The 23,079-nt window shown below is 42.3% G+C and overlaps 1 protein-coding gene and 1 long non-coding RNA gene across 7 annotated transcripts in view; one reads left to right on the top strand and one right to left on the bottom strand.

The window, feature by feature from the left end:
* The window catches only part of LOC125613304, a 50,123-nt gene extending 30,426 nt beyond the window's left edge, over positions 1-19,697 (bottom strand). For 3 of the 4 annotated variants that reach the window (XR_007343826.1, XR_007343825.1, XR_007343824.1), the window contains exon 1: positions 19,559-19,697. This is a non-coding gene — a long non-coding RNA (uncharacterized LOC125613304). Of the gene's footprint in view, positions 1-9,110; positions 9,265-19,558 lie in introns of those variants that run through there. The other variant, XR_007343827.1, reaches the window with a different exon arrangement.
* Positions 19,698-19,818: 121 nt separating this feature from the next.
* Bmp4 (bone morphogenetic protein 4) overlaps positions 19,819-23,079 on the top strand; it is a 6,995-nt gene continuing 3,734 nt past the window's right edge. For 2 of the 3 annotated variants that reach the window (XM_048793053.1, XM_048793052.1), the window contains exon 1: positions 19,819-19,889. In XM_048793053.1, coding sequence (XP_048649010.1) covers positions 19,840-19,889 — 50 coding nt within the window. In that variant the 5' untranslated portion in view covers positions 19,819-19,839. Of the gene's footprint in view, positions 20,100-23,079 lie in introns of all 3 variants that reach the window. The other variant, XM_015480896.2, reaches the window with a different exon arrangement.

Here is a 23,079-nt window from a genome sequence, read left to right as displayed (position 1 = left end):
AAGTGATTTTCTCCAAGCAGAGGAGTGCAACCATCAAGAGAATGGGCTGTGGTATTGGATTGTTAGGGTTTGAATCCTGGGATACCACTTATCTATGTGTTGGCGCAAACTGTTTCATTTCTGTGCCTCAGTATCCTAATCTGAAAAATGAGGTTCTTGTGAAACAGTGGGAATGAAATGCACTTAAAGAGACTAGCATCAGGTCCAAAATGCATTTAGGAGTTATAGGACCAGATTGCCACTGTGTGTATCGTAGGGCAGCGATAGCACAGTATACCCGGTGCGCTGAACAGAGCAGAATTGGGTATTCAGATGTGCTTAGCTCCTTCTGGAGAAAAGAAACAAATACTGCTTTCGTACTCCCAGTGGCAGGAGTCCTCTCTCCCCAACAAAAGGATGTCTAGGTTTACCAGCCCCACCCATCAGAGTCATGCCTATGGAGACAATGGCTCTATCAGCAATTCTTCCCTCTGCCAGCTTTACTTGATCCAGAGAGTTAGCAGGCTTGTGTCTTTGAAATTGTTTTAGAAAGGGATCTTTACCTAGTTTATGCTGAGCTCTGTGGGGTGATCTGTGATTGTGTAATTTCATTTTGTCTAAGCCACATTTCCTGCTATGGTATCCAGTCTCTTCAAAGGTTCCCTGATGAACCATGCCTGTTGGTATGCACACAACTTTGTGAAGACCTCTAGTATATTGAATCTAGAGTCTTAGTCCTCTCTGTAGAGTATGGTATAAGGGATTTTTTGTGATTTCTGGCGAGAGGCTAAAAGTAGAGTAGCCTCTGCCTTATGCACTTGGAAAGCTCTCTCAAGGGGATGTTACATATTATATTAAAAGTTCAAATACCATAAGACCCGTGGATGTCTGAGCCCCAGCTATCTCCGACTGCATGTGTAGGATACCCCAAGTAAGAAATGCCCAACTGAGCCCAGTCAATCTACAGAGCAATAAGAGATATAATAATTGTTATTTTAAGCCTATTTGAGATTATTTATTTTGAAGTACTGGACAATTGAGCACTCTTGATTCTCTGGAGTTTTGGGTGCAGTTATAATACATCCAAACCCAAACTGTAGATAAGGATTGTAAACTGTTTCTTTTATTTTTTTTCTTTTCGTTTTTGTTTGTTTGTTTGGATGGTACTTGGGATTGAGCCTAAGAGAGCTCCACTGAGCTTCACCCCTGACACATTCTATTTTTTATTTTGAGAAAAGGTCTTGCTAAATGGCTGAGGCTGGCTTTGAACTTAAAATCCTCCTACCTCAATCTTTTGAGTTACTGGGATTACAGGGGTGCACCACTGTGCCTGACTTTTTCAGTTTTTATTAAATAAGATTTTATTCTGAAAATACAAGTCAGAATCTGTGGAAGTCCATATGCAAAGCTTTTATTAAATAATAGGCAGAGAACTACTATACCACCTATCACACTGCGTGTTTGTCTATTTGATTGTCACCTGTCTTCCCTTTTTGAATGCAAATTCACAGGTGGTAATGATTTTGTCTGTTTCATTCTTCTCCTTGTCCTCACTGCCTAGAACAATGCTAGGCTTATAGTGGGTCTGCAGTAAATATGTATTGACTAAGGATAAAGAAGATAAATGTAATATAAATAAAATCAATGTATAGTCCAACATTAATGTAATAAGTATATCCAGTCCATCGAAAACCTGTCACATTGACTTCCTAAATAAAATTTGACATAAAATTGTTTGTGATATGGTAAGTCAAAAAAAAAAAAAAACACACCCTGGCTAAAAAAATCACTTGTAACTCAGCAAGTGATGCATAATTTCATTAAGAATTTCCAAGGGTTTTTCTGCAAAGCATGAGGCCCAAAGTATTTTTTTTTTCAAACTATAGACAGTAGTTATCTCTGGGTAAAGATTCACAAGAGATTTTTTTTTCTTATTGCCTTTAACATATTTTCTAATTTTTTATTTTAATTTAATTTTAATTAGTTAGACATGACAATAGAATGCATTTATGCACTTTGCTATATCATATATAGATGGGATATAATTTCTTATTTCTCTGAGTGTACATGTTGTAGAATTACATTGGTCATGCAGTCACATATATACATAAAGTAATAATGTCTGTTTCCTTTTACTATCCTTCCTATCCCCACATCTCCTCCCCTGCCCTCCCTTCATTTCCCTCTACCTAATCTAAGGTAATGCTATTCTTCTCTAGTGCTTCCTGCCTTATTGTGAATTAACATACATATATTAGAGAAAACATTATGCCTTTGGTTTGTTGGGACTGGCTTATTTCACTTAGCATGATATTCTCAAACTCCATCCATTTAACTGGCAAATGTCATACTTTCACTCTTCTTTAAAGCTGAATAATATTCCACTGAATATATATACCACATTTTCTTTATCCATTCCTCTATTGAAGGACACCTAGGTTGGTTCCATAGTTTAGCTATTGTGAATTGAGCTGCTATAAACATTGACTGCATTGTGCTATAAACATTGGCTGCATTACTGTAGTATGCTGATTTTAAGTCCTTTGGGTATAAACAAGGAATGGAATAGCCGGGTCAAATGGTGGTTCCATCTCAAATTTTCTGAGGAATCTCCATGCTGCTTTCCATAGTGGTTACACCAATTTGCAGTCCCACCAGCAATATAATAATTTCTGAAATTTTAAAAGTAAAGTTTTATGTATTTTATAATCAGGAAAATATTATTTCTTTAAAAATGGAGAATTGATATGCCTATTTTTATGCATATCCCATCTAAAACCATAAAACTTAAAGTCCTTTAATTTTTTCTCAACCATTTGAATGTTTCATGTGTATTATTGTAGTCATGGGCTTTTCTAACTTCCCATAGAGTCAAACATACCATCTCTGCCTGTAGGAAGAATGAAATAAAAGGTAGAAATAATTCCTCTGTGGCTCAAGTAAATTCAAATAGCATTTTCTGCAAATCAGATCATTAAGACACTGATTTTCCATGGAGTCATGGACATTGTTGAAAAAGAAACATTTTCCCAACTTCAGACAGAAATACCATGTTTATAAATGTGTGGAAGCAAACTTTCTAGCTCATTGTGAAAGTGACCCATTGTAAAAATAAAACAGAATATGTTCATGGGGGTTAGGGTTAGAGGTTAGGGTTAGGGTTGTGTCTGTGTATTTCTGTAATTCATATGAAAATGTCTCAGAATTCAACAGACAATGGAGAGAAAATTGCTTCATCTCTGGGACGAGAAAAGCTTTCTGCTTAAGAGGATGCACACATGGGGAAGGAGCACTCCACATTCTGAATATATTCTTAGAAGTAAAATAGTGATGACAACACCTATTCCACACACCCTTCTCTGACTTACTGGGATGAACAACTGCTACTAGTTTATGTGAAACTGTAGCATCTGCCATATATGGTACTGAAAACCAGATACGCACTGGGAATGAGTGCTAAGAAGTCTAATTCCTTAAATAAATAGTACAGATACCCCCAAGGGTGATCCCAGTTAGTTCTCTAACAGCTCCATCATTGGGAACCATGCATTGTTTAGTGATGAAAATGCTTTAGAGAACAGATATTAGCTCCACTGATGACCAGATTGCACACCATAAAGTTTCCTCAGGCCTGGGTCTCCCCCTAGATTTCCTATGTATATTAATAGCTAGAAACAATAGAATCCTTACCTCTTCTTTCTGTGCATTCCTCACCTGGAAGTCTTGTCAACTAACCTTCAGAATATTCCTTGGACTCTCTTTTCTCTCCTTTTCCTGTGACATACTTGGGGTTCTTCCCATCTCTTACCATGCCTTGCCTACGAGCCTCCCAACTCTGCACCTGGATGTCTTTCTCACTGGAGAAGGGAATGTTTTTTGAGAATGAAGAGCAAGTTTTATATTCTTTACATTTTCCAGAGGGCATTGTTCCTAATAGCTGCTCAACAACCACTGGTTTTCTTGCTTGACTGAAAGGTAATAATTGAGGTGGAAAAAAGCACTAAAGCTGAGAAACTGAAGACCTAGGTTCTGCTGTGTGGCTCTCCATATTAGTTCCGTATGGCTTTGTAACAAATTACCTCCAAATTCGTGGCTTACAACAACAGCAATTGTTTTATTATCTCTCATATTATCTGTGGATCAAGATTTCAACAGAGTGTAGTGGAGATACTTATCTCCCCTTTGTGATACCTAGAGCCTCAGGTGGGAAGACATGAAAGCTAAGTGAAGTGACAGCTATGTTCTGGAATCATCTGGGGGCATCTTCATTCATATGGGTGCCGACTGATGCTGGTATCAGCTGAGGCCACAGCTGGCTGTTCTTCAGGACACTGACACATGGCTTCTCCTGTAGCCTTTCTGCTTGGGTTAGTTTGGGCCTCCTCAAGGCATGGCAAGGACAACTGGGTTCTAAAAGCAAGGGATTCAAGACAATTGACAATATCACTTTCATGACCTTGCCTTGGATATCACATAACCTCAATTCTCCTGTAGTCATAAATTGACCTGGTTTGTTAGGCAGAACAAAGAGCACTCTAAAATGTTCACACTTTAATCCCTGAACCTGTAAATTTGTTAGCTGACCTGGCAAAAGGGGCTTTGCAGATGTGATTAAGTTAAGGACCCAGAGATAGGAAGATTATCCTGGATGATCCAGGTGGCTACAATATAATCCCAAACGTCCTTATAACAGGAATCCAGAAGGTTCAGAATCAGAAAAGGAGATATGATACAGAAGCAGAGGGCAGAGGGATGCTGGCCATGAGCCAAGGAATGCAAGCAGCCTTTAGAAGCTTGAAAAGGCATGGAAACAGATTCTCCCTAGAGCTTCAAGAAGGATCTGGCCCTGCCAATATCTTGATTTTATCCTACTAAGACATATTTTGGAATTCTGATCTCTCGAACTGTAAAATAATAGATATGTATTGTTTTATGCCACAAGTTTTTGGTGATTTGTTTACAGCAGCTACAGGAAACTGATATACCCAGATTCAAGGCAGGGAACATAGACTCCCATCTTCTCAGTGATCAGTGTCAAAGTTGCATTCAAGAGCATGTGGAACAAAACAGATTATTGTAGACAGCTTTTAAAAATGCAATCTGCCACACTCAACCACTAAGTAGGTGGGTAATTAGAGGTTTGTCTTTCTGGGTCTCAGTCTCATCATCAGACAAATGAGAGGGTTGAGTGTGAGGACCTCTAACATTTAAGTCCCCCAAATTCCTGATCCTATGAGTGAAAGGGAGATCTAATATTTTCATGAGAATTCATAATAAATCATGGCCAATTTCCTAAGTTGTACCCTAATTCTTATCATCATTTATTTACTATTCTAAATGGAATGGGCATAGATACATGCATCAGAAAATAAGCATAGTGAATTCCTAAGAAGGTAAGAGTGGGGACTTAGACTTTTTGGTGTTTGCTTGCTTTTGCTTTTGCAAAATTTCAAAATATAAAAGAAAAGAAGGAAGGAAAAAAAGAAGAAAAGAAGAAAGGAAAATATTAATTCTTTGAGATAGGGACCATTTCTTGTTGATTCTTTGAATGGAATCCCAGTAACTGCCATAGAGTCTAGTATTCAGATGACCTCCAAAGAAAGTCATGTGAAAATAAAAAGACAACACAAGTTACACTGGTTATATGCATGACAGCTTTTTAGGGTGGCCCACCCCTAGGTGGATTATTGGGTATAAAGCCTTGATTCACTTTTTCTTGGGAAGCTAGTTCAGTGAGCTTTTAACTTGTCTCATTTTTCCTATCCTTGTCCTAAATACAGCAGTCAGAGTAATTCTGATAAAAGTTAATGTTATTCATGCCCCTCTCCTAAAAACCATCCAGAGGCTTCCTGTCCCACTTGTTATTGAATCCAAAGCTTTTACCTGGACCAGAACTAGGGTGAGGCTTGGGAGATTCCCGGGGTGCATAATTTAAGGAGGAACTCACTCTTAGGTGCCCACCCTGTACTTGCAGAGTTCTGAGAATGACTGCCTCCTTAAACTGTGTGCTTTGCTTGCCCCACCCTCATCCTGACACTGACCCTTATCTAAGGTGGTAATTCAAGACTATTCACCATTGAACACCTCACACCCCACATTATCTCTGATTTCATCTCTTCATATTCTCTCCTGCCTCCTTTTTACTCAAGCACACTTTCCTCTTGCTGTTCTGGCCCTCACTTCTACCTTAGATTGCTCTTTCATTTGACAGAAACATGACTTCCCTAAATGTACTAGCCATAATGAAACATCTGAGGCTGGATAACATATATAGAAAAGAAGTTCATTTAACTTACAGTTTTGAAGAATGAAAGTCTAAGGTTGGGCAAACCCTTTTTTTTTTTTTTTTGGTTTCTGGTGAAGACCTCCTGGCATATAGTATTGTGGTAGAGGTACATGTCAGAGGGATTACATGGTGAGATAGAAAGCCAGAGAGTAGAGAGAGCTCTTTTATAATGATTCACATGATCTTTTATAACAACTCACATTTTTTTTTTTTGGAAAACCGCAAATAAAAAGTTTAATTTCAGAAACTGAATCCATCATTTATAAATACACTAAAGCACAGTCCACTCGAATTGAGAGCGAGCAAAGGTACAGTATTCAACAGAAGGACAGCTTCCTAGGGGGCCATGGCAGAGGAGGGCATCGCCTCACCCACAGCACCCAGTGGTCTGCAGGGATGTAGAACAGGAAGCTTTTTTCAGATGTTAAAGCAAACACTGACAACTGATAATTTCACTCTGATGTCCTGGGATTCTAAAATACCCCAGTGATGGCTGAATCTTCCCTATTATAAAATAACAACCCACTTTCACAGAACTAACTGGGGTCCCCTGAGAACTACGTTAATCTCTTCTGAGAGCAGTGGTCCCAGTGACCTACTTACCTCACACTTAACCTACATTCTAAAGGTTCTACTACCTCCCAATATCACCACACTGAGGACCATACTTTCCACACATGAATCCTTGGGGAACATAATCAAATCATATCCAAACCATAGCACCTGATATCATGTGCTAATTCCTCACCTCATTCAGGTCTCTTCTCTGCTCAAATGTTACTTTTTCTTTGAAATATTCCCTGACTACCCTATTAAAATTCAATTGAATGGCTATCTTTCTCTTGCCCCTGAAATTTTATTCTTAGAACCTACTGCCATCTTATGTATTTGGGTTGTTTTTGTTTATTTTGTTGGGGGTCTGCTTTTCATATTAGACATTAAGACTTGGGAGGAAAAGAATTTTTATCAGGTTTTCACTTCTGTGTCCTGGCACCACGAATAGTGCTTGAGCATATGTAAGTGCTCAATAAAATTTGTTAATTGAATAAATACAATAGACAATTTGTCCCATACAACAGGGCATGGTTGCTTGTTCCCAGCTACTCAGGTGGCTGAGGCAGAAAGATCACAAGTTTAAGGCCAGCCTTCGCAAAGTAGTGAGGCCCCCATCTCAAAAAAAAAAAAAAATTGTCCCATAAAGTCATGTGGAATAGAAAATTATAGGATTTTAGAATAAATGAGAATTTTACTAAAGGGATCAACAAAGTACATACACTCCATGACCTATCTAGATGAGCTAGGAATGGTCTTATGGATTGAACTGTGTCTCCCCCAAATTTCATTTGTTAAAATAATATCCAGAACTTCAGAATGTGACTTGATTGGAAATAGGGTCATTGTCAATATACTTAGTTAACTTGAAATAATACTAGAATAGTGTAGGCCCCTAATCTGACAGTGACCTTATATAAAAAGGGTAAATTTGGATGTAGACATATGTATAGGGAGAACACTACGTAAATTTAAATTCCAAGATCAGGGTGTCGCTTCTATAAGGCAAGTGTCTTAGCCCATTTTGCCCTGCTATAACAGGATACTACAGACTAAGTAATTCACAGGCAATGGGAAGTCCTAGTTCTGGGAACTGGAAACCTATTATAAGACCTATAATAGGTGATTGGGCCATGAGGTCTCTGCTCTCAGTATCAACATGTTGACATCTGGTGAGGGCTTTCCTTCTTGTTATATCACCCCACAGCAGAAGACAGATGGGCAAGACAAGGCGAGGGTGAGAGAGCTTGAGCCAGAGGAGGGGAAGGGAACCAAACTCACCCATTTATCAGAAACCCATTCTTGGGATGATGACATTAATCCACTCATGAGGGCAGAACCCTCATAACCTAAGCACCTCTTTAAAGTCCTACCTCTCAACACTGTTGCATTGTGGATTAAGTCTCCAACATATGGACACATTCAAACCACAGCACCAAGGAACTCCAAAGATGGTCAGCAAACCACTGAAGATTAGGAAAGAGGCTTGAACAGATTCTTCTTCACAGCTCTCAGAAAGAATCAACCTTTTATATACAGAGTTACAAAAAATTGTGCTGTGAATAGATAATTATGAATGTAATACACTCCACTATTGTCATGTATGTAATAAATAAATAAATAAATAATATACATAACTAAAAAAAAAAAAAAGAAAGAGAAAGAATCAACCCTGCTGACATCTTGAACTCAAATGTCTACCTTCCAGAACTGAAAGATAATGAAATTTCTGCTGGTGAAGCCACCCAATTGTGGTACTTTGCTATGCTAGCCCTAAAAAGGCAATACAAATTGATTATACGTTTGTAAATAACTGTAGAAGGGAAGGAGGAAGGAAGAGGAAGAGGGAAAGGAGGAAAGGAAAAGAAAGAGAAAGGAGGAAGAAATAATGACAGAGATGGTAGTGGCCCCAAAAGCCTGAAATATTTACTATCTGGCCCTTTACAGGTAAAACTTGCCAATACCTAAAATTTAGAGGTCATATATCTCATGTAACTTGGGAAATGTCCAAGTTCAGACAATAGTACTATGGCTTGAATGTGTTGCCCGGAGTTCATGTGTTAGACAATTAATTTCCAATGCAGCAATATTTAGAGGTGGGACCTACAATAGGTGATTAGGCCATGAGGTCTCTGCTCTCATTAATGGATTAATGCCATTATGAAGGAAGCAAATTGGTTACTGAAGAAATGGCATCCTTATAAAAGAGGAGTTTGGCCCCTTCTCTCTCATATGCTCTGTTTTTCCATGTGATACCTTCTTCCACATTATGACACAGCAAAAAGGTCCTCACCAAATGTGGCCCCTCCATCTTGAGATTCCCAGCCTCAGATGAACTTCTGTTGTTTATAAATGACCTTGTTCATGGTCTTCTGGCACAGCAGCACAGAACAGAGTAAGATATATAGTATGAACTGGTTTTAGCTATGCCCAAGACAGGCTGTCTTCAAGTCTATTAAAAAAAAAAAGATCATACCACACTACTTTACTTTTAATAATCATTTCATCAATTCTTCCTTGTATAAATACCAAAGTGTTATTAAAACGTTTTCATCTACTCAGCAACCTGAGTCCTATACAGAAACACAGCACACTTCATAAGTTTTTGAACAAAGTTCCTGCTATGATCCATACTTGTTTTTGCTCTTGTTATTAATTTTCTGAGATACTAGTTCTCAAGACATAATTAAAACATAATTATTAAAGATAAGAATAGATGTCTGCCTACTCTCTCTGGATCTTCCACAAACTGTGTACAGATTCGGCTATTATATATTTTACACTAAAGAGGAACAAAAATGGAGAACTATCTGTTGAACAAATCTACCTGCCATGGTAATTATTTCAGAAATGATTTAAAAGAGAGTGGACCAGAGCCTGTAGTAGTTCTTTTAATGTGCCCCAAACTCAGGGAGCAGCAAAATAAATCTGTTTTATTTTCATTAGCCAATGACTTGGTGCTATGTGTGCACATAGCACTCATACACACACACACACTGTTTTGGTTATTTAACCTTGAGTGAGATATTTAACCATGTGGACAGATAACAGTTTGGGCCTCCACTGGTTGTTGAAGATAATGGTTTCTACTACAAAGGGTCAGTGGAAGAATTGCAGGAGATGAGGACAGAGGTGCTCTTTCCTTCCTAAGCCTTCTTAATTAGTTGAAGAAGCTCTATGCCACTAATAAGGAAATATATGCATAAATTTCGGTTAAGATGCTAATACACCTGAACTGTGGAGGAAATAGAAGGGAAGTTAAAGACAAATTTTTAGCAAAAAGTCCATGAGAAGACGGAACATCTCAAGTGTGGCTGCTCTATTTTAAACTCCTGTACTTTTATAACAAACTCACAAGGAATATAATTTACTTAAATCTGAGCAAAATTTGCACTTTATGTAATATCCACTTTTTAAAGCAGGGATTTTGTTTAGAGTAGGAACCTGGTGCTTGTTAGCAGGGTGGCCTTAGGCAATTTAATCTATGTTTCTTTCCTCAAATGTTTAAAAAAAAAATGTGTGTGTGGGGGGGGAGGAGGGGTAATAACTATAGCATATAAGCCATAGGTTGTCTCAAGGATTAGGTGAGATAATGAAACATGAAAATGTCTAATAATTATTAGGAATTCAAAGTATGTTGACTTTCCTTACAAGTATATGGTTGAAGAAAATATGCAAATGTTCATTTAATTATAATTATTTACATAATTGTTCATTTAATTATAACTAGCATGTGAAAACCCATCAGTATTTTCGTAAATGCCACCAGCCATATATTTTGTGATCTGTAAAGTAATTTCACTTACACTTCAACATTTGCTCCTTACACTAAGAGTCACAAGAGTCTTAGGTGGGTAAATGTGGGTTTAATTCACATGGGCAGAGCAGGGATTTGGGCTCCAAGTCATTATTCTGCTAGGGGCCTTTGGCCTGCTAGTGCTAGCTCTTAACAGAGTGACTTTCTGTTAACCCAGTGACAACTTAAGAACATTGTTGAGTGTGAAATCTATGTATCACTGAATCAAAGTTGTTTTGCAGGCCACTTAGAGACAGATCCCAAAAGGAATTTGGTATCATATATGGTGTGTATGAGAAAGACTTTCAGCTTTTTCTGGGTCCCAAATACCTTTGAAAATTTGATAAAGTTATGGCCCCCAAGCATGTTATGCATGAATGTCAGTTTTTTAGATCCCCCTAACAGCCATCCAGTGAAGCTTTATAGGAGGTTTAAGAATCTCTAATCTAAACAGGTTAACTTTTAAATTTAAGTATAACAAAGACAGTCAACACTCACTTTTCTCCTTAAGTCTCTTAGACCTTCAATCATCCAATACTGGCCAAACCATTCTATCCAATACTATAGAAATAAAATGGGATCATCCAAAGTGTTCTAGGAGCCACACAGGTCATTTGGCTCAAGCTGAAGTCATGTTTACCTGTCACTTGTAGTTGACACCCTAACATGCAGGAAATGAACAAAGAGTAAAAGTCAGATTTTCAAAATGAAAATCAGAATTCTGAAGCATAGGCTACAAAATCTAATCAGTCATCCCCCCTTATGAAAGAAGAAGAATAAAGAAGACTCCTTTATTCAGTTAAACTTTTGCTTAATTTGGGGCTGGGATAGTGGCTCAGTTGGCAAAGCGCTCGCCTAGCACGTCTGAGGCCCTAGGTTCGATTCTCAGCACCACATAAAAATAAATTAATTAAATAAAGGTATTGTGTCCAACAACGGCTAAAAAATAAATATTAAAAAAAGAGAGAAACTGTTGTTTAATTGGCTCAAGGAAAGGCTGAACACCCCCACCCCCCCTACCCCCGGCGATTGCTCTGCAAAGATCCTCTAGCCCACCAGGGCCCATCTGAAACAGCAACCCAAAGCTAGAACCTCACACCTCCTGCTCCTTTTCTCTACATCAGGTCCCTTCACCCACACCTGGCCTTAAAAATCCCACTTTGCCAGTGTTGTTTAAACTTGAAATTACTACTGCTGCACTTGGCAAGAGCAGACACTGAGGGAAGCACACCCTTATCCTTAACTGATATGAAAAGCCTCACTCTAGCCCCTGGACAACCTGTCCTTGGAAACAGCAGTGGAGCCCATGTCTAGCTTGGGAAGCAAGCTTGCAAATACTTTCCAAATTCAATTTTCTCCAAATATAATCGAGGCTTCTGTCCCAGAATCCTTAGGACTTCAGGGGGAGAATGCCAGGGGCCAAGGATAAAATTGTACCAGGAGCCTCTCACTTCCTCCCAGAGGAGTATCAGTTCAGGACCTCCCATCTCTTTCTTTTTCTAAATTTTATTTATTTACTTATGACTGGGAGAATGGTTCAGAGTTTCTAAGTCCTGGTAGATGAAAAAGAAGGTGGGAAAGCTCTGCTGTCAGGAGCCTCTGGAGTGGCTGAATGCAAATTCCGTGCGAGTGGCTCACCAGGGTTGTTGGGTGCTTGCTGTTTATTCAAGTATGGGTCAGGTTAGCCACCTGGGGCACAAATCCTGCAAAACGAGTCTTAAGAGCGGGGCGAGCTCTTGCAGGTAGGAGGGTGCAGCCGCCGAGCTAAAAATAATGAGGGCAAGAGAAAGACTGGCACGCGGTGGAGGCTGGGGCCGCACTGTAGAGGCGAGGATGCAGTGAGAGCACCCAGGCTGAGCTGTGCGGCGTGGTCCCGCCAACCCTCTGCCTACGGTGAACAGACGCACAGGTTAATAGGGCATCGCCGCAGGGACCCGCTAGGAGAGCCCAAGGAGTGGACCGGGCAGCCTCCTGAGCCTCTGGAAACAGCCACGATCTGCCAGGCCATTGTGGCCCTTGGGCATCTAGGCCTAATCATGAAGTTTCTTTAGGAGAGGGCACATGGGGGAGGTTCAGCTATGCATCTGACCAGAGAGGGCAGGAGGATAAGGAGCTGAGAAAAAATGTGCCCACCCCCACAGCTGGTCTGGGGAGGATAGGAAGGCTCTGGACCTGGTGAAGCTGTTGTCCGTAGCTTAGCATGCTAGCCCCCCTGCAATCAGGGAAGGCCAGGTGCAGCATGGAATGAGCTCTGGCAGGACCTACTCCATCTGCTTGCAGGAGGTGAGCTCAGGGTGCAACTTAGCTGCCTCCCAAGGGGAAGACTCTTTCCTTGGATTAAACCAGCACCTTACTTTCTCCACTCGCAGCTCATTCTCTCAACAAATCTATTTTCCTTGAAATTGAGTTTGCTGATCTGTGAACCTGGCCCTGAGGACTCAAGACCCGGAAGAGGACCAAATGTTGGCCACATGAACCTAGATTTATCTCTTTGCATCAAGCTGGGACTCAGTTTTGAAGAAGGATCAAGTCACTTCTTTGGAGTCCCATTTTCTTTATTACTATTCTCTCCCCAGACCATCTCCCAAGCCTTGAGTTTCCAGAATCTGGACATAGAGCCCATTTCTTTCTCTTAAGCTGTTATCTGTGTTTTGTTTTCATGCATTTTTATAGAAAAAAAACTGGGGGACCCTGGCATTTCCCCTCAGACTGATGCCTATAATATTCAGTTCAAACCCCTCAGCCAGTCACAGATGCCTCTGGGAATCTTTGTTTTGGCCTAGAGGTTCCTGGCCCTCCCTAGATTTGAGAAAAGTAACAGGAATCTTTGGGCATTTGCCTTCCACCTTGGGTTTCTCTGATGCCAAGAGGCCAGGCTTTGGTTGGTATGGCCAACCCTTGAAGAGGAACCCAGAGTGGATTTCCTGAGGCCTTAGTTCTGTTTTTCAGGGGTTGTGGCCACCAGCAGATCACAGATCAGCTACTTCTAGTTTTGCCCTGCAAATCCCTTTGGCTCTAAGCATTGTCTCTTGTTGGGGGTTTCAATTGTTGGTCAAAGAAAGTATTTCAATTGTTGGTCAAAGTCACATTTTCCATAAACTTTTTATTCAAATATAACATAAATAGAAAGTGCATAAATCTCAGGTACATAACTTAATGAGTTCCCACATAGTGAGCATTAATTTCATCTGTATATAATCCTAGAGGGGCTTACAAACAATTTGTAATTATTCTTGAACAGGACATTAGTGAAAGGGTTCCCATACTTGGACTATGAGTAAAAATACCCAACTTTACTTATATGGTAAAAAATTCTTGGATCACATATTCCTGTGAATAAAGGTTTCCATGCAAAAGAATAGAAAGCTTTTAGCATGAATTGAGGAAAGAATGTTAGTTGTTACTACCCAATTAACATATGATTGGGAAACCACAATAATCACTTGGTAGTCAGACATTGGAGTAGTACTGCACCCTGCCTCCAAGACCTATCCTCTAGTGACACTGCATTCTTGTCCAGGTCACACTGTTCATGCACACCAGGGAGACAAATAGTAAATGAGAAGGATATGTGAACTGAGAACAAAGACATTCCAAAGTTTTAACCTTTTTCACACATTCTAGAAGAATTTATTTCCAAATAGCACACCTGCTACACAGAATTAGGTGGGTACAGTTGACCATTTTTTTTAGGAAAGGAAGCCTTAAATACTTAAATAGGCAAAGCTAAATATCCTTCATTGTGTGCTGCTCCCATCTTTACCTTTCTTGGAAAAGAAAGAATGTCTACATCTGTTCCCTGTCTGCCATCATACATGTTACATGTAAGCGCTAAACATGTAAGCACTCTTCTCATCCATCAGATATCACTGGGATCTCAATTAGAATTATCTGCCCATTTTTCATGTTATACTTTGAAGGAATTATTTTTTAAGGATTATATTCTAGAGAGTAGCAAGACAAAAATTCAAGACACAGGGAACTGAAACAGTATTGTATTTTCTTTTTTTTTTCACGAGAAAATATTAAAATCCAGTATTAATAGCTTCAAGAGTGGACAACAGTCTTGAATGTTTAGAGAAGGAACAACTTGTATAACGGGGTTAAAAATTCTTCTTGGGGTTAGGAGGTGCAGCTCGGTGGTCAAATGCTTGTCTAGCACATGCAAGGCCATGGATTCAATCCCCAGGACTGCGAAAAACAAAACAAAAACTTCTTGACCAGGAATAAAGGAAGTGGTTTAGGGTTTTTTTTGTTTTTGTTTTCATACTGAGGATTGAACCCATAGGTGCTTTACCACTGAGTTACATACCCTGCCCTTTTTGTTTTATTTTTTTATTTTGATACAAGGTCTTGCTAAGTTGCTGAGGCTGGCCTTCTGCCTCAGTCTCCTGATTTGCTTATATTACAGGCATGTGTCACGGGGCCTGGAAGGTTTAGATTTTAACAAGATGGATAGAGAAAATTCTAAAGTGAGAGGACTTAGGAATCAGAAAAATCAGAGATGGAAAATGCATTGGAGGTGTCAGTGAGTCCATCATTTCTTTGATCTCAGTAGGTATGATTTTGACAGTTATGGGTTATTTTGGCAGAGGTATAGTCATAGTAAAACTATAATGAATGTAATTCAATGAATGCTATTCATGTAAACAGCAGCCCGTATTCAATAAACACTTGAGGTGTATGCAATAAAGGTGAGACACAACCTTTTCCTTTCAAAAATTTATCATGACCTTTAAATAAAACTCAACAGCAAAGTGTTTCTTTACCTTCTACTTTGCTCATTTAATCACTACTCTTGTAAGGAATAATACTAACTAATATTTATTGACCCCCTTTGTGCTTGCCATTTGAGTATATCAATTCATTTAATGATTACAGGAATATAATGAAATAAAAAAATGATTCTCAGGTTATAAATGAAGAAACTGAGACACTGAAGGATAAGCCATTTGACTATGACTTAACTACTAGGATTACTGTCTGTAGATCCTGGGGCTTGAGAAACCTGTGAAAAACCTGTTCAGTCATCACATTTTACAAGTCATCACATTTTACAATGTGGAAACTTTGACCTAGCAGAGGTAACTAGAATCTTTTTTCAAGATCACAACCTTTTTTTCAGAGGAGGGAACAGAAAGTCTTTCCCTAAGGTGGGCTCTATGTCAAGAAGAAACAAACATGGGGTCTTGATTTTGTTCCGTCATTGGAGAACTTGGGAAAAATCTCCTGAAATTCCCTGTACTAGCACACTGCAAGGTACATCAGTGGATGCCTTGGCCTGGGAAAAGCCTTCAGGGCAGGACTTTTTAGGTGAATCCACAGGGATCCACAGGGTCTATTCCCACAAGGGATCCATCCATCTCCCTGCAGGCCCAGTTCAGGCTGTGGAGGAGGAGACAGACTGACATGGTCTGACTTTTGGTCCATCACTACAGCTCTGTGACCTTGAGCAACTTATATAGCCTATGTAAATTTCAGATTCTCATCTGTAGAAGAGGGATTTATGTGGGTTGTTGTGAGGGCTAGAGAACAGATATGTAACATATGGTATATATTAATAAAAGAAAAACTAAGGGTCCAAGCCAGTTTCAGAGATCCCTTCTGCTATGGTTTAGAATGAGGTATCTCCCAAAAGCTCATTTGTAAAACAATGCAAGAAAGTTTAGAGATGAAATGATTGGGTTATGAGAGCCCTAACCTGGTCAGTGCATTGGTCCACTGATAGGGATTAATGGGGTGGTAATGTAGACAGGTACAGTGTAATTGGAGGCAGTGAGTTATTGGGTGCATGTCTTTGGGATATATATTTTTTCCCTGGAAAGTGGAGCTGTCTCTTTCTCCCTGCTCCTTGGTGGCCATGTCCTGAGCCACTTTCTTCCACCACACTCTTCCACCATGATGTTCTGCCATCCCTGGGGCACAAAGCAATGGAATTAGCCATCTATGGACTTAGACCTCTAAAACCATGAGCACTCTAAAATTGTTCTTATCAGGTCTTTGGGTCCCAGCAGCAAAAAAGCTGACTAAAACACCTTTCAATCCACTTTTAATTGCTCTATCTTACTGCTTCTCAACAGTTAGCAATGGTGCTGGGAATTCTTCAAAGTATTCCCCTATTGCTTCAATAGAAAGTTTGAAGACTCCATGTGGTTCTTAGTTTAGGACCCAGAAGCAACTACTACTATGTCTACAGAATTAGAAAAATTTTTTTACCTCTGTAGACTTTTTTGGTGTGTTCTGGGCATAGTAAGACTATAAGGGCCATATTTAACAGTTTATAAAGTATTAAGCAAGCAACTTCCTTGCTTATTCAATAATGTCTTGGTATCTATTTTTAATGGTATGTATCAGTCTTGAAACTAAGTGAAATCACTTTTAAAACAGTAGTTCTCAAACTTCTGTGTGCTCAGAATCATGAGGGAACCTTATGAAATGCAGATTTCTAGATCCAGATCTGGGTCAGGGGCAGGATATCTGCATTTTATTAGCACTCCCACCTGTATTGTGAAACTTATAACCCTCAGAACATACCTTGAGAAAGTCTGTCCCAAGAGCTTGTTGACCAGCTACTCTTTCTTGATGCTCTCTAGGAAAAAACCTAACAAATTCCTTTCATTGAGCAGGAGGAGCACAGGAGCCATAGTTGCTCCTGAATTATATGGGCTTCTTCTCTTAATTTATATGCTTTAAAGTAGAGCTTTATTTGGTCTATCTATATCATGTTTTGTAAAACAATCAAGATTCAAGAGGAGGTTGAGAGGGGGAAAAGAACTAGATGGATTTCCCTCACCACCTCTGATCATTGGTCTGTGTTTGATAGGCTCTTTAACCAACAAGTTATTTGTTCTTGGCGGGGCGGGGGGAAAGAGTGGGTTAAAAGCAGTGGACAATAGGTGGTTTGCACTCATCTAAAATGTGGGGAAGGAAATAAAGCTGTCCCAAGAGAACTACAGCCTTGTTCTCCCATCACATACCTAAAGATCCATATCAGTATCTAAACAAGGTATGTTAGGTGGCTTAATTGGGAACTCCCAGACTGTGGGTTTCACAGACTCATGGGTGGGCGATTGCCACTTTATTGTCTGGGCTTCAGCAAAATGAGATAATAGCTGTCATCCAAAAATATTTGGGATTAGAAAAACAAACAACATAGGGCTTTAAAATAAAATAACATTGTCCTGCTTTTAAGTATATCATATCATTGTTGTTTCTGAATTTAAATATTAAAGGACACATTTTATTAATAATTAAAATAATAGTGATTGATGTAGGGGGCTCAGTGAACATTTAATGTCTTTACAGTGTGCTAAAGGAGCATACTGCCCTGATGCCGCAGGAGAGACATTAGTAACTATTTAATGGAATTTTAATTTTGTGTTGTTAGTTTTAATAATTAATTGTAATTTTGACTGTGTTGGAAGCTGCAGGTATATTTTCAGTCATCTTTCCAGGCTGGTGTTACGGCCCTGCCCTGTTTAATCAGAGGTTCTTAGAGGAGCGAGATTCAGGAGTGGTTTAAAATGAAAAGGTGGATGTTCATTAAAACTACAATAAAATAATCAAATAATTTTCAGATTTAAGGGGAGCATGGAGAATATCTGTCCTAATCTTTTCACAAGAATGAAAAAACTTGGCCAAAGGCATACATCTTTGTTTCTGTTGTTCAGACAAAAGATCTCACCAAGCCTGGAAGAGAGGGCAGGATGCTTTGGTCCTGCTCTATAGTTGTTTCTCTGCTCTCCATGCACACTTCTCACCTTTTGTGACCTATGCTCCCAGATTACAGGAAATAGTTTCTATTTTCTAAATATCGAAGGTGTGTGAATGTAAAGTTTTATAGATGAGCTACCCTAGGCCATTATCTGTTTAAGAGCTCAATGCTTTGCTGAGACAGGGAAGTATAAAGTCTATCCAGGGAAAGAAATCCAGGACAGGAAATGGTCAGTCCTCCCTGGCTACCTGGAGCTCAGGGCTGTGAGCCTCAACTCTGCCCTGAAGCATTACCTCAAGACTGCAGAGCAGAGGCTGTGATTTACTTCAGGGCTTTGGGCAAGTCCCTTTAACCTTGCTGTCCTTCCCCTTCCTTGTTTGTAAAACAGAGATGGGGCTGATAGCTCCCTCACAGCTCCATCAGAGGCAGTGTGTGAAATTAGTTCCTGTTTGGGAAGGTTTAAAAGCCACATTCCACCTCCCTGCTAATATGATTACTAGCATGTGTGTGTGGGGGGGGGGTGCACAAAAGGGCCAATTCGGCATCCCCCTTCTTCTTATAAAAACAGACCAAAGGGTATCTTTTCTTGTCTCCTTGTGGCCTAAAAGGTGGTAGCTTCTGTGGTTGTTACCCTCTTGGAAGGTCAGATTGCTGAGATGAGGTGTTCTTAGTTACACCACAAATAAACAATCAACAACAACAAAAATAACTGCTGTGGCAGCGCTTAAGAGGGCTTCTGAACTATAAACACACTTTTCTAACTGTAAAAATATGGCCCCAATCTGTCTGCAAAGGCACTTCTGTCCTCTCAAAGGTAAGGTCCGGGCAAAGGAGAGAAAGCAGCCCTTTTAATGGGATCGTGTTTCTAAGGGTCATCACTAAGGCTTTCCACACGTAACACTTAAAAAAAAAAAATTGGATGGAAAGTCACCTTTTAAGAACTGAAGAAGTATCTTTCAGGCACGCAGCTCTGTGCACAGCCTGTTTCTCAACGTTTGGAACTTCTTTAACAGTTTATGGAAGGCCACCCTTTAAACCAATCCAACAGCTCCTTTCTCCATAACCTGATTTTAGAGGTGTTTCATTATCTCTAATTACTCAGGGTAAATGGTGATTACTCAGTGTTTTAATCATCAGTTTGGGCAGCAGTTACTCTAAACTCAGGGAAGCCCAGACTCCCATGGGTATTTTTGGAAGGTACCGCGACTAGTCGGTGCATGCTTTCTAGTACCTCTGCACGTGGTCCCCAGGTGAGCCCCGGCTGCTTCTCGGAGCTGGAGAGAGCGGTGTCCCAGCCTTGGCCGCATCTGAGGGCTGGGGCGCGCTGCGCGGGCTTCCGGGACTCGGGCCTGCGAGGCGAGGCCCGGCAGCTGGTTGGGAGGATGTGGGCGGGGCTCCTATCCTCAGAAAGGGAGGCGAGCCAGGGAGGAGGGAAGAAGGGAGGGGCTCCTGGGGAAGAGGAGGAGGAAGGAAAGAAAGAAAGAGAGGGAGGGAAAGAGAAGGAAGGAGTAGATGCGGGAAGGCAGAAGAGGAAGGTGGGAGGGAAGGAGCGCGGAAGCTAGGTGAGTTGAGTATCCCAGACCAGGGACAGGAGCCTAAGACGCCGCTGCTGACCGGCCTAAGTATCTGGCCTCTTGTCCCTGATGGGATTCCCGTCCGAGCTGTCTCGAGCCTGCAGCTCCCCAGTCCCCGGCCCTCGCCCAGGTTTACTTCAGCCCTTCAGAGGTCCCCAGGAGCTGCTGCTGGCGAGCCCGCTACTGCAGGGACCTATGGTGAGCAAGGCTATCTGGTTAGGGGCGCTAGTCAGAGGGGTCCGGGGCGCATCCTTAGGGGAGAAGCTGGGAACTGAGACCTTAACTAAGGCAAAAGGTGGCCTATTTTTGCTCTCCAACGGTGGTGCTGGAGTGGGGATGCTGGAGCTGAAAGACACCTTCGTATCTGCTACTGCCTTTACCCAGGCACCTTCTTCTCCGTCAGGTGGCCCCGGGCAATTTCCACTTTTTTTTTTTTTTGGAGGTGCAAGGCAGGAGAGGCGGAAAGTAAGAGAAATTCTTGGTAGGAGGTCGTTGGGAAAGACTGTGGGGTCTTGAGCTGAACTCTTTGCCCGTGGGCTGGCGGTTGCAATTCCAGGACGTTTAGGGCCAAGAGAGGTAGGAGAGAGCTGGCTGTTAATTTCAGAGACCCTGAGGAGGCTGAGGAACCGTAGCATGGGGGAGAGAACACCTGGCAGAAGCTGGTTCCGTGATAGGAAGTGCAGTCCTGTGGTCCTCTGGAGCGAGCGCGCCGCTGGAGGGGCTGCCTCAAGGGGACTGTCACCCATTCTTGCTCCCAGCTGGCAGGCGCTCGGTGAGCTTTGTGAATTGCAACTGCGGGATGCGCCTTTTCCAGGAGCTATTTTCTTAGACTTGCGGTACTTTTAGGAGCCTTCCCTCTCTCATTTCATGGTTTAAGGTTCGCAGGAACGATGGCCAAAATGCCAAGAACTCCCGGGACGCTTCTTCCTTGCATTTAGTGTCTTATGGGGAGTCTCTGATGGGACGCACGGCGGACGCGAAGCTTTTTCAGGCCCTCCCTGCCCCGAACTCATGGGAAAATGCCCTGGAATTGCCAGGTCCCAGCAGACCCCGTTCCCGCAGGAGTTGGACCTGGAGCCTCAGGCGCGTCCTTGAGCACCGCTTGGGTTGTTGGTTTGCGAATATCGTAATTTATGAGCTGCAGGTTTCGAGATCTTAAAACCCCTAAAGGCACGCAGTTGGTCAAGTGAGCCTACCTCTAAACAAATTTAGGCAATGGGAGAAGATTCATGTAGTGAAGTGAAGGACAATCGCCACAAATTGCATTCCCGCCCCGAAGAAGTAGTTCTGGAGATGAAAGTTCTTTTTGGCGTTTATCTTTTTCATTAAAAATTTTGAGAAGAAAGAGGATTAGAGAAGAATCCTAGTGAATCCAAAATTGAAACGCGTCTTCCCCCAGACGCGTGGTTTGAGCGCAGAGAGCGCTCTGCCGCCACCCTGGGAGACTCCTAAGGGACCAAGGATTATACCGGGATCTCAAATACCTCCCCTTGTACTGTACCGCATCCCGCGGGCAGCGGCCGCTCTCTCTATATATTTCCCACTTCTGGAGGTCCCACCATCACGGGGCATTATTATTATTTAACTCCTGACTTCTCAAAAATAATCTTTGCTTTCTCAAGCCCTTTCCCAGTTCTCCCCAGCTGTGGCGCGGGCTTGAGAAAGGCGAAAGCTGCTCAAAAAGCTGAGCGGCTCTTGCTGGGCATAGATGGCCAAGCAGGGACGCCCTCGGCCTCCACACTCCGTTCCTCAGTGTAGGGTGGCGCCGGGTAGCAGTGGCCTGGAGGAAGAACAGAGCTGCTCTATCGTTTATGCCTCTTCCTCAAAGGCTTTCCCCCAAATAACATTGAGTTTCTTGGAGAGAGGGTGGCGGCCACACGGAGTCCCCGAGTTCCGAAGCGACTCGGGACAGAAACTGGGAATAGCCTCAGAAAAAGGAGACTGGGTGAAGCAGGCTTTGGGGTGGGAGTAGAGGGACTCGCGCCCCAGGGGGTGACCCGGCGCACGCACTGTGGCTAAACGCAGAGTTACGCCAGCTCAGGTTTTCCAATAGTCCCTTGCGCTAAGCGAGCCACGCGTGCGGCATCTTTGGTTAGAGTCAGGTCACCCAGTAATTGTTTGAGTTGTGGGTTGGTAAAATTCTTTAAGGAATATTTGCTGCGACTCTGCAGCTGGTGCAAAGAAGGAAGGGGGTGGGGGAAGGAAGTAGAGGGCGGTGGAGTATGGTGGTTTTAAAAATAAGCCAAGCCTGGGAGAGAGACGCAAACGCAGAGGTCGAGTGCAGGCCGAAAGCTGTTCACGGTTTTCTCCACTCCTGGAAATGTGGTGGGATTTCTTTTCTGTGCCGAGTCGGGAGTTGTAAAAACAAAAACAAACTTGGCGATATTAAGATCTGAAAAATGTGATGCGCCCTTTGGCGACGCCTCTTTCTTAATTTGCCTGGAGCGACGACCCCAGGCACCCGCCCCTCTGCCTTGAATGGCCTCGCTGCCGGGTTTCAAGGGGATCTGCTTTGGTGTGTGTGTATGTGTGTGTACACGCGCGCGAGGTGGGGGGCGAATGCCGCGGCCCACCCGTTGCGGGGCTTCTCGGCAAAGTAATGGAACGGGAGAAATTACTCTAGCAGCCGCTCCCTCTAACTTTCCCACACCGATCACACCCTGATACTCTCCTCCTTCCGGCCGGTGCGCGACAGGGTCAGCAACTTTTGGCTCGGAGCTAAATCGGCTACCCAGATCGTCTGAGCACTCGCAGGCATTCTCCAGGGGTTGGCTGCCTGTCGCTGGGAGCTTACTTGGCCTCTCAAAGACTGAGGAGGAGGTGGCGGGGTGTGTGTGTGTGTGTGTAGGGTCCCTCAGCGCTTTTCCTCTTTAAGTGCCTCTCAGTGGTGAGGCTGTGGGCAGCTAAGACTCGGCTGCCCCCGCTCCGGGCCTCACGAGAACGGTGTTCACACTCCAAATCGCAGTCCCTACAGTGCGCCCCAGATCCTCGGGCTTCAGGCCGCTAGTGATAGGGTCTGGCCAGACGCGCCGCGCACCGCAGGTAGAGGCGAGCACCAGGTCCACTGCACTCGCGGCCCGAAGAGCGCGCCAGCGGCGGGACACCGGGCTGACGTTCTCCTCTGAGCGCTGCCGGGAGCTCCTCCCAGACCGCTGCGGCTCCGCGGGCTGGCGCGGAG

This window comes from Marmota marmota, unplaced genomic scaffold, assembly GCF_001458135.2.
Source record: "Marmota marmota marmota unplaced genomic scaffold, marMar, whole genome shotgun sequence".
Taxonomy (NCBI): Eukaryota; Metazoa; Chordata; class Mammalia; order Rodentia; family Sciuridae; genus Marmota; species Marmota marmota.
This window is presented reverse-complemented; position numbering and strand designations above follow the sequence as displayed.